At 44.3% G+C, this 12706-nt stretch overlaps 1 protein-coding gene across 6 annotated transcripts in view; it reads left to right on the top strand.

Annotated features, from left to right (window-relative positions):
* Nucleotides 1-12706, top strand: part of TRAPPC9 (trafficking protein particle complex subunit 9) — a 348662-nt gene that overhangs the window by 15047 nt on the left and 320909 nt on the right. For all 6 annotated transcript variants that reach the window (XM_069957053.1, XM_069957051.1, XM_069957054.1 and 3 more), the window contains exons 6-9: nt 17-138; nt 1245-1370; nt 6420-6636; nt 9015-9158. In XM_069957053.1, coding sequence (XP_069813154.1) covers nt 17-138; nt 1245-1370; nt 6420-6636; nt 9015-9158 — 609 coding nt within the window. The remainder of the gene's footprint in view (nt 1-16; nt 139-1244; nt 1371-6419; nt 6637-9014; nt 9159-12706) is intronic.

The following is a 12706-nucleotide window of genomic DNA, read 5'->3' on the forward strand; positions in this document are numbered from 1 at the left end:
AAATCTCTGTTTCCAGGTGCTCTGTCCACCAACGGGATAAACATGGACGCCAGCACAGAGATCGGGCGCGCAAAGAACTGTCTGAGCCCAGAAGATATCATCGAGAAGTTCAAGGAGGCCATCTCCTACTATGGGAAGGTAAGTGACCCGTACTGTACCTAGTGGTCATCACTATGTGACCTGTACCATACACGGTGGTCATCAGTATGTGACCCGTACTATACACGGTGGTGATCAGTATGTGACCCGTACCGTACCCAGTGGTCATCAGTATGTGACCCGTACTATACAAAGTGGTCATCAGTATGTGAGCTGTACCATACACGGTGGTCATCAGTATGTTACCCGTACCGTACCTGGTGGTCATCAGTATGTTACCCGTACCGTACCTGGTGGTCATCAGTATGTTACCCGTACCGTACTTGGTGGTCATCAGCATGTGACCCGTACTGTACCCAGTGATCATCAGTATGTTACCCGTACCGTACCTAGTGGTCATCAGTATGTTACCCGTACCGTACCTGGTGGTCATCAGCATGTGACCCGTACCGTACCTAGTGGTCATCAGTATGTGAGCCGTACCATACACGGTGCTTATCAGTATGTGAACTGTACTGCACCTGGTGGTCATCAGTATGTGAGCTGTACCATACACGGTGGTCATCAGTGTGTAAGCCGTACCGTACACGGGGGTCATCAGTATATGTCCTGTACTATACCCGATGGTCATAAGTATATTTCCTGTACTATACCCGATGGTCATAAGTATATTTCCTGTACTATACCCGATGGTCATAAGTATATTTCCTGTACTATACCCGATGGTCATAAGTATATTTCCTGTACTATACCCAATGGTCATTAGTAAATGTCCTGTACCGCACCTGGTGGTCATCAGTATGTGACCCGTACTGTACCCGGGGGTCATTAGCATGTGACCCGTACCGTACCCGATGATCATTAGTATGTGATCCGTACCGTACCCGGTGGTCATCAGTATGTGATCCGTACCGTACCCGGTGGTCATCAGTATGTGATCCGTACCGTACCCGGGGATCATCAGTATGTGATCCGTACCGTACCCGGGGATCATCAGTATGTGATCCGTACCGTACCCGGGGATCATCAGTATGTGATCCGTACCGTACCCGGGGATCATCAGGACATGTGGGTCCAGGGTCTGCAGATTAGATGTTACCTGTCTTGTTGGAGATTCCTCAGTTAACCCTGTCTCTTCTCTTCAGTCCAAGGCGGCCGGAGTGATTGAACTTGAGGCCTGCGTGAAGGCCGTCCGGGTCCTGGCCATACAGAAGAGGAGCATGGAGGCCTCTGAGTTTCTGCAGAACGTGGTTTACATCAACCTGCGCCAGGTGAGCTCATACTGAGACCATTCCTCAGCATTATGCCCAGGATTAGAAAAACTACTTCCTTCTTAAAGCAGTACTGCCCCCCTCCTCAGGTGGTGTGGGGTATTAGCCCTAATTCAATCCACTAGCGCTGAGCTATAATACCATTCACAACCTGAGGACAAGAGTGGTGCTGTTTTTTGAAGAAAACCGCCATGATATTAACACAGAGGGGGACATTTGTAAACATTACGCCAAAGGCGTATGCCAGGGAGAAGGTGCAGATTCGCCCCTTCTCCCTGGCGTACGCCATCTGTAGGCCCTGCTCGCTCGATGGGCGGGCTGGCGGAGCTTGGGGGCACGCCTCATTTATCATGATTTACGCCTGCTCGCAGGTGTAAATCATGACGCAAGATTTACTACGCCGGGCGCATATTCGGGCGCCTGACTGGCCGGATTCACTTAGTGTATCTTGCCGCGAAAAAGGGGGCGGGGCTTAATAGAAGTTCAGCATACTTGTACGCTTGTCTTCATAAATCCCCTCAGAAACTTCTCATGCAGGTTGGAGCCAGAGCCTTAAAGGGAACCAATCACGCTAAAATTGGCCATAAAGCTAAGGAAACTGGCTGGTACATCACCCAGCATGCTTCCCAAACATCCCCCTGTAGCCTGCGTCCCCTGTACATATAGACCGCAAAGTTAGTTTAACAATCTCCCATGCTGTATGTAAATTACCAGCTAAGTAGTCACGATGGGCGTGTGGCCCATGACGTCACCCGGGGGGGGCGGCATTGCTGAATCTTTACTATGCTGCGCATGCCCAGTACAGCAGCAGAAGCCACTGCTGTACTACGCCGCGCAGGCGCAGTACAGCAGCATCTTTTTTAGCTGCACTGCGCATGCGCAGCATAGTAAAGACTATGGCATTGCAGATGTGCAATGCCGGCCCCCCGGGTGACGTCAGCATGCGGCGCTTTCCAACACGCCCAGAGGGGCGTGATTACAGCGCCGGAACCCGCCCAGGACTGTGACTAGAAGACCAGCCACACGCCCATCGTGACTACTTAGCTGGTAATTTACATACAGCTTGGGAGGTTGTTAAACTAACTTTGCGGTCTGTATGTACAGGGGACGCAGGCTACAGGGGGATGTTTGGGAAGCGTGTTGGGTGATGTACCAGCACATTTCCTTAGCTTTATGGCCAATTTTAGCAAAATTGGTTCCCTTAAAGCTTTGCAATCAGCACCATGAACAGCACGACAAATAGCTGTGCCTTATAGGAAACATTCCGGTTGTTGTTTCTGTGTTGATAACTCTTCATTTGCAAATCTGATTGCCGGGAATGATTTCTGAGACAATTCCCATCTTCTCTGATGAGTTACATGACCGCCTCCCTATTGGAACAACATGCCCTCAATCCAATATGGCTGCTTATAAGATGGTGGCAGGGTTCTGGACGTAGCCCCCCTCACCCAACATTGCTGGGGTATCTGATATGTCATTTTTTATTTAATTTCTAAAATAAAAGGGGGAGAGGGAGCTTTTGACTTGCCCTGTATATCTGCCTTTATGGCTGGGTTCACACACAGTATTTTGGTCAGGATCTTCACCAAGGCTAGAAGTGGGTCCAAAACACAGATAATGGTTCCGCTCGTGGTTTGGATATTAATACAGCACTTAAGGATTCCAGATGAATAATAATCTGCTTGTTGTTAAGTTTTCTCGACTTCAGCGAGTATCAGTCAGCTCCTCTTAGATCAGCAGTCTGGTCTCTGCAGCTGCTGTGCCCACAGTGGTCACTAGGTGGCAGTAGAGCTTTATACTTGTGTTATTATACAGCATCTACATTGACTTCTCTGCTCTCATATATGTCTGCTTATAGTTTACCATAAAGTATGTTAGTGAAACAGAAGATGAAAACATAAAGTAACAACATTTATAGAGAAAGTAGCGGCATAGCGGAGAAATACACGGCTGCTGCCAGACTCTTATGGTACCGGATTATCTTCTGTAGGAACAAAGAGTCTGAAATATTATAACCAATATGATATGATAACCAACCCCGGCCACCTTTTTTGGGGGGGAGATTCTGGACATCACCATTCAAAGTATATAGTCACAGGGTTCAGGATTATATATTCTCCTTAAAGGAGGACTCTGATGTCAGGTAAGACTACTACAGCAGCATCTAGAATTGCTTTGAGGGACAGAGGGTTAAAGGGATTATCCAGCATTGGAAAAACGTGGACACTTTATATTTTTTTTCCGCTTTGCAGCTCAATTCCATTAAATTGAATGGAAGTTAAATACAAACCACACCTGAACTGGAGACAAGTGTGATGCTGTCTCTGGGAGAAAGTGGCCATGTTTGTCTAACGCTGAATAACCCCTTTACTAGAAAATAGGTTTTGTGGACCTTTAATGCAAGGATAGAGATGGGTGACGCTCCTGGATAAGGGTCCGCATCTTGTGGTGCTCTCATATCTTTGCCGCCATGTGTCAGTCCAGCCCCCGGGCTCTTGTACATCAAAGTGATCTAGTTCTTCTGCCTTTAGCACTGAGCATGGCGGCCGGGGACGATGACACCGATATGACAGTGTGCAATGAATTACTATTCACTCCTGCCACAAAATACATGTGTAACATAAACTATACATCAGGGGGGAGAAGAGGGGGGGGGGGGGGGAAGTCCTAACCATAGGAGGTTACACTGCATAAGGCATTAGAGGAGGAGGTGGAGTCCTGACCATAGGAGCTTACACTCTATGAGGGATAAGAGGAGGAGGAGTCCTGACCATAGGAGCTTACACTCTATGAGGGATAAGAGGAGGAGGAGTCCTGACCATAGGAGCTTACACTCTATGAGGGATAAGAGGAGGAGGAGTCCTGACCATAGGAGCTTACACTCTATGAGGGATAAGAGGAGGAGGAGTCCTGACCATAGGAGCTTACACTCTATGAGGGATAAGAGGAGGAGGAGTCCTGACCATAGGAGCTTACACTCCATAAGGCATAAGAGGAGGAGGAGGAGTCCTGACCATAGGAGCTTACACTCCATAAGGAGAAGGAGGAGGAGTCCTGACCATAGGAGCTTACATTCTATAGAGAATACGAGGAGGAGGAGTAACAGTCCTGACCGTAGGAGCGTACACTCTATAGGGAATAAAAGGAGGAGTCATGAGCTTAGGAGCTTACACTCTATAACGGATAAGAGGAAGAGAAGTCCTGGCCATAGGAACTTAAACTCTATAAGGAATAAGAGGAAGAGGAGGAGGAGTCCTGAACATAGGAGCTTAAACTCCATAAGGAGGAGGAGGTGGAGTCCTGACCATAGGAGCTTACACTCAGTAAAGCATAAGAGGAGGAGTCCTGGTCAGAGGAGCTTACATTCTATAGAGAATATGAGGAGGAGGAGTAAGAGTCCTGACTAGAGGAGCTTACACTCTATAAGGGATAAGAGGAGGAGGAGTCCTGACCATAGGAGCTTACACTACATAAGGAAGAGGAGGAGGAGTCCTGACCATAGGAGCTTACACTACATAAGGAAGAGGAGGAGGAGTCCTGACTAGAGCGAAAAGGGCTCAGGTTCAAGTCGATCCGAACCCGATCGTTCGGCATTTGATTAGCGGGGGCTGCTGAACTTGGATAAAGCTCTAAGGTTGTCTGGAAAACATGGATACACCCAATGACTATATCCATGTTTTCCACATAGCTTTAGAGCTTTATCCAACTTCAGCAGCCACCGCTAATCAAATGCCGAACGATCGGGTTCGGATGGACTCCAGCATGCTCCAGGTTCGCTCATCTCTAGTCCTGACCATAGGAGCTTACACTCCATAAGGAGGAGGAGGAGGAGGAGTCCTGACCATAGGAGCTTACACTCTATAAGGAGGAGGAGGAGTCCTGACCAAAGGAGCTTACACTCCATAAGGGATAAGAGCAGGAGGAGTCCTGACCATAGGAGCTTACACTCCATAAGGGATAAGAGCAGGAGGAGTCCTGACCATAGGAGCTTACACTCCATAAGAAATAAGAGGAGGAGGAGTCCTGACCATAGGAGCTTACACTCCATAAGGGATAAGAGCAGGAGGAGTCCTGACCATAGGAGCTTACACTCCATAAGGGATAAGAGCAGGAGGAGTCCTGACCATAGGAGCTTACACTCCATAAGAAATAAGAGGAGGAGGAGTCCTGACCATAGGAGCTTACACTCCATAAGGGATAAGAGCAGGAGGAGTCCTGACCATAGGAGCTTACACTCCATAAGGGATAAGAGCAGGAGGAGTCCTGACCATAGGAGCTTACACTCCATAAGGGATAAGAGCAGGAGGAGTCCTGACCATAGGAGCTTACACTCCATAAGGGATAAGAGCAGGAGGAGTCCTGACCATAGGAGCTTACACTCCATAAGGGATAAGAGCAGGAGGAGTCCTGACCATAGGAGCTTACACTCCATAAGGGATAAGAGCAGGAGGAGTCCTGACCATAGGAGCTTACACTCCATAAGGGATAAGAGCAGGAGGAGTCCTGACCATAGGAGCTTACACTCCATAAGGGATAAGAGCAGGAGGAGTCCTGACCATAGGAGCTTACACTCCATAAGGGATAAGAGCAGGAGGAGTCCTGACCATAGGAGCTTACACTCCATAAGGGATAAGAGCAGGAGGAGTCCTGACCATAGGAGCTTACACTCCATAAGGGATAAGAGCAGGAGGAGTCCTGACCATAGGAGCTTACACTCCATAAGGGATAAGAGCAGGAGGAGTCCTGACCATAGGAGCTTACACTCCATAAGGGATAAGAGCAGGAGGAGTCCTGACCATAGGAGCTTACACTCCATAAGGGATAAGAGCAGGAGGAGTCCTGACCATAGGAGCTTACACTCTATAAGGAGGAGGAGGAGTCCTGACCATAGCAGATTACACTCTATAAGGAGGAGGAGGAGTCCTGACCATAGGAGCTTACAATCCATAAGGCATAAGAGGAGGAGTCCTGATCAGAGGAGCTTACACTCTATAAGGGATAACAGTACTGGATATGACAGAATCTTAATGTGTTTTTTCTTTTTTGTAGCTCTCGGAAGAGGAGAAGATCCAGCGGTACAGCGTTCTCTCTGAACTTTATGAACTCATTGGTTTCCACCGTAAATCTGCTTTCTTCAAGCGGGTGGCAGCCATGCAGTGTGTGGCCCCTACAATCCCGGAGCCCGGCTGGAAGGCCTGCTATAAGCTCCTCCTGGAGACGCTACCTGGTTACAGCTTATCCCTGGACCCTAAAGACTTCAGTAAAGGTAAAACCTCATCTCTCACATATACCGATCCTTCCATCACACTTTACTCAGCACACATCCAGAGCTGCGTGGTGTTTGGGATGCCCTTGTTGTTAAAGGGGCACTCTGACGAAAAATCTTTCATGTCAACTGGTGTCAAAAAGTTAGATAGATTTCTAATTTACTTCTATTTAAAAAGCTCCTGCCTTACAGTACTCATCAGCTGCTGTATGTCCTGCAGGAAGTGGTGTGTTCTCTCCAGTCTGACACAGTGCTCTCTGCTGCCACCTCTGTCCATGTCAGGAACTGTCCAGAGCAGGAGAGGTTTTCTATGGGGATTTACTGCTGCTTTTGACAGTTCCTGACATGGACAGAGGTGGCAGCAGAGAGCACTGTGTAAGACTGGAAAGATAGATATATACACACACACACCACTTCCTGCAGGACACGCAGCAGCTGATAAGTACAAAAAATTGGAAATTATTAAATAGAAGTAATATACAAATCTATATAACTTTCTGAAACCAGTTGATTTGAAACAAAAAGACTTTCACCGCAGTACCCCTTTGATGTGCAGAAAGTGTGCACCATTCATCTCCACTGCTGAGGGTGGGAGATAACAACAGAATGGAACTCTGGCTCCTGGGTCACATGGTGCATTGCGGCATCCCGCCCACAAGAGACTTTTAAAAAAGAAATCACCAGGGTTTGGGATCACAGGCAGTTTTGCAATATACTCACTTTATTTTTATTTTTATTTTCTCTCTTCACTATGCAGCATGTGTAAACTTGCTGTGCATGCACATTCAGTAGCTGATAATCCTGGGGGCGCTCGCATTGTATGGTCAGCTCTCCTGTCACAAAGCACCAAAACCTCTGTTAAACAGTGACATTATACTGATTGAATTGTTACATAACAAAGAGCATTGTCTCCTGGTAATCTGCAGAGCTGATAATAGAATTAGCCAAAAGTAATAATGTAATTAGTGTAAATTAATGACACCTGCATGATGAACAGGTGCGCACAAAGGACTGTGTTTTGTTTTTTTTTTTCTCCGACACGGAGGGGGCATGGACCACAGGGAGACACTGAGTAGCCATATATATAGTGTTGATTTAAACATAGAAAACAAGTATATTGCTTGTGATTCCAACCCCTGTTTGTTTTCGCAACAGGTGCGCTTTAAAGGGGAAAAAAAACCTAATGAATAAAAATCTAGATATGAAAAAATAGAAAAAAAACTTAAAAAATTCAAAAGAAAAAACTTTATACTTAAAAAAAAACGTAAACAACCAGTGATGTCAATAAAAAATAAATAAGAATAAATGTAAATATAGAGAACTCCTGTTGGAATGTCAGAACTCGGGCTCGTTCCGCCGGTGGTTTGTTCGTAGGATCCTGAGCGCACACGGATGTTTTGTCGCCGTTCTCCGCGCTTTGTGATCTCACTTAGTAATATTTAATGTTCTCCTTTGTCAGCGACATGAAAGCCTCGTCCACGCTTGCGTTCCCTTTATTTTTATATTTTTTAGGCAGCGGTCGCTGAAGTATAAAAGCTTTTTATAAATCTGTGTTTAATATTTTAATTTCATTTCGTGGTCGCCGGCAGCAAAGCTTCCAGTGACTGCAGAGCGGCGGCGGCGGCAGCGGCTCCTAATCTGTCTAAGAAGCAAAACAAAAGCGAGAAAGAGAAAAGTGTGACTCTGCCTACAAGAGAGCGCAGCTCTGGAGAATTAATTCTGGATTATTGGGGGGGGAGAGAAGCCGGATGGATGTTATTAAGATGTTCAGTCCGGTGGAACTGAGCCAAGGTGCGGGAGGCTCCAGGAGTCGTCGTCTGACAAACTCAAATTTGGGGGAAACAATTGAAATTTTTAAATTTTAATTTTTTTGCTATTTTTACATTTTTATTTGCAGAATTTAATTAAACGCGTCTCGGTGTCTGATAATATGTAAATGTAATTTATAGGCTGCAGATCACTGACGCTGCACTACAACTCCCAGTAAAGCCTACTTAAAGTGGATCATAGAAAAACAGTGTAATAAAAAACTAACACAGCATTTTGTTGGTCGGGTCCCCCACCATGCTGTAGGACAAGTGGGGAGCTCTATACATTTAACCCTTTACTACACAGCCATTACTGTTTATGCTGTTCTTACTGACATTGAAGGATTTATTCTGGATTTGAAATATAGCGCCACCTCTGTGCATAGGTTGTGTGTGGTATTGCAGCTCCATTGGTATTCATGGAGTTAAGCTGCAAGGACATATGCAACCTGTGGTCAGGGGGGATGCTGTTTTTGGAGGAAAGCAGCCACCTTATTCTGTTTGTATACAATCTGTCTCATATATATACTGAGCTCAGCAGTTTAGACTGAACTTTCTCCCCCTTTCTAGGTGCACACAGAGGTTGGGCAGCCGTGCAGATGCGACTATTGCATGAACTCGTCTACGCCTCCCGGAGGATGGGCAACCCTGCGCTATGTGTCCGCCATCTGTCATTTCTCCTGCAGACCATGCTGGACTTCTTGTCTGACCAGGGTAAGTGTCCTATATTGTGTACAGGATGTTGGTATGTCCTAAACTTTGGAACTCTGCAAAAAAGTATTTTTTTTCCATATCAACTGGTGCCAGAAAGTTATACAGATTTGTAATTTACTGCTATTTGAAAGTTTCAAGTCTTCCAGTTCTTATAATCTGCTGTATGTGCTGCAGGAAGTGGTGTATTCTTTCCAGTCTTGCACAGTGCTCTCTTCTGCCACCTTTGTCCATGTCAGGAACTGTCCAGAGCAGCAGCAAATCCCCATAGAACACTTCTCCTGCTCTGGACAGTTCCTGACATGGACAGAGGTGGCAGCAGAGAGCACTGTGTCAGACTGAAAAAAATACACCACTTCCTGCAGGACATACAGCAACTGAAAGACTGGATATTTTTTAATGAAGTATTATACAAATATGTATAACTCTAACACCAGTCAAAACAATTAAAAACAATTTCTTTTTTGCCACAGTACTCCTTTAATTCTTTATCAATCATATAAAAAGCATCAATCACATCCGATTATGGATTACTATTAACAGTGTCCTTCTTCAGAGACAAGCAGTTGATCTTGCCCCTAGAAGCTGTAGTCAATCACATATTCTCCCAGGCAATAACTGTATTATATGACAGCGGCCCATGTCAGTGGGTACGAGACCCCTGATCAGGTGACCCCTGTACAAGATGTCTGTATGTCCTAAAAAGACTAGGACATCAGGATGTGAGCTCTAGTTATTGGAGAACCCCTTAAAAGCAGACCCTTAAAGATGAGAATAGTTTTAGTGTCGTCTTCTCCTGATGATCTGCTCAGTTTTCTTTAGTAGATTAAGACGTTGCAAGTGTTTGGTGCATGAAATTAAAGCGCTCGGCTCAGTGAGGCCTCGATTCATCAGCAACGCATGTCTCTTATTGTGAGGGCCCGGGCTTGTTCACGCCAGGATGAATTAAGTCACCAATTCCTCATGTTAAATTAAAAACTATAATTGGGGCAATCGCAACCTTTCTCATCGCTTCATTTGTGAGTCCACGAGTACAGAGCTTCAGGGCACGTCTTGGGACCGGTTCTATGATGTGTGGTTCTCTATAAAACTGCCCCCATGTACAAGACTATAATGACTATAATACTGCTCCTATATACAAGACAATAACGACTATAATACTGTTCCTATATACAAGAATATAACTACTATAATACTTCCCCTTTATACAGGAATATAACTACTATAATACTGCTCCTATATACAGGAATATAACTACTATAATACTGCTCCTATATACAGGAATATAACTACTATAATACTGCTCTCTATATACAGGAATACAACTACTATAATACTGCTCCTATATACAAGAATATAACTACTATCATACGGCACCCTGTATACAGGAATATAACTACTATAATACTGCTCCTATATACAAGAATATAACTACTATAATACTGCCCCTATATACAGGAATATAACTACTATAATACTGTTCCTATATACAAGAATATAACTACTATAATACTGTTCCTATATACAAGAATATAACTACTATAATACTGCCCTCTATATACAAGAATATAACTACTATAATACTGCTCCTATATACAAGAATATAACTACTATAATACTGCTCCTATATACAAGAATATAACTACTATAATACTGCTCCTATATACAAGAATATAACTACTATAATACTGCTCCTATATACAGGAATATAACTACTATAATACTGTTCCTATATACAAGAATATAACTACTATAATACTGCTTCCTATATACAAGAATATAACTACTATAATACTGCTCCTATATACAAGAATATAACTACTATAATACTGCTCCTATATACAGGGATATAACTACTATAATACTGCTCCTATATACAGGAATATAAATACTATAATACTGTTCCTATATACAAGAATATAACTACTATAATACTTCCCCTTTATACAGGAATATAACTACTATAATACTGCTCCTATATACAAGAATATAACTACTATAATACTGCTCCTATATACAAGAATATAACTGCTATAATACTGCTCCTATATACAAGAATATAACTGCTATAATACTGCTCCTATATACAAGAATATAACTACTATAATACTGTTCCTATATACAAGAATATAACTACTATAATACTGCTCCCTATATACAAGAATATAACTACTATAATACTGTTCCTATATACAAGAATATAACTACTATAATACTTCCCCTTTATACAGGAATATAACCACTATAATATGCAGGAAGATGAATGAATCCAGAACTCACCGTGATTCTGATGACAGGTGGACTTCTTTATTTCTTATCAGTTCATGTGCAGGGAGAGGAGGGGTGTGTGGCGTGTCTCAAGGGCGACGACCGTTTCTGGCCACTAGGGCCTGTCGTCAAGCCGAGCATGCGCCATGTATCAGGAGGGGGCGTTAAATAGAGTGCAGGTAAGTAACACGTGATCAGTGAAACATAGAATCCAACATAGCAAAACAAAACTTCATAGAAACACAGTCAGGTCGTTCCTCTCATTGAGGCCCGGAGGACCTGTTGCCTCTAGACCTGAAATCCATGATTCCTTTCTTAGCAGAACCTGGTTCCTGGGAAAGGTGGTAACCCCATTACCTTACGTAATTTTGTCAAAGAGGCATTGTATTTTATTTTGAGGCACAACGTGTTCCAATTCGAGGGCAGATGGCATCGGCAGGAGATCGGCACTGCTATGGGCACGCCGGTCTCCTGCACGTATGCCAATCTGTTCCTCGCCAAGTTGGAACACGACCTGGTATACTCTGCTCAGAATCCGTTTATCCGACATATCAGGGCATATCACCGATTTGTCGATGATATTTTCATCGCCTGGGGAGACTCCAAAGAATCTTTTGAGGGCTTCGTTCAGTTTTTGAATGACCAAAATAGGAGGAACATGTTTTTTACCTATAAGTATGGGGGTTCATCTCTTGAGTTCCTCGACGTGCTAGTTGAAGTTGATAACGACAAACTTATTACATCGATTTACAGAAAGCCGACTGCGTGCAACTCTCTTCTCCACTTCGCCAGCTCACACCCTCCCATTGTTAAACAGGCTATACCGTATGGACAAATGTTACGCCTGCGGCGCATTAATAATACTGATGATAATTTTAGGGCACAGGCTGGCGATCTGGAGAGGCGACTTGCACGCAGAGGCTACCCCAAAGGAATTGTACAGGATGCCTATGTCCGTGCGGCAAACCAGGACAGATCTGAGCTTTTACAGTCGGATAGTAAACGAAGAAGAAAAGACACAGAAAAAAGGTTCACGTTTATCTTTCAAAATTCTCCTTTGAATGAGATCATCAGAAAATCTATAAATCGGCATTGGTTCTTACTTGAGAACGATCCCGATTTGCAGGACATAGCGAGTCGAAAACCATGCATAACACACAGGAAAAATAAAACAATAGGGGATATGCTCAATAATAGCACAGACCAGTATAGGAAGTCCAACTGGCTGAACACGTCCCTCCCGAAAGGGAACCGAAAATGCGGGCAGTGTAACTATTGTTCCC

This window comes from Dendropsophus ebraccatus, chromosome 2 (genome assembly GCF_027789765.1).
Source record: "Dendropsophus ebraccatus isolate aDenEbr1 chromosome 2, aDenEbr1.pat, whole genome shotgun sequence".
Lineage (NCBI taxonomy): Eukaryota > Metazoa > Chordata > Amphibia > Anura > Hylidae > Dendropsophus > Dendropsophus ebraccatus.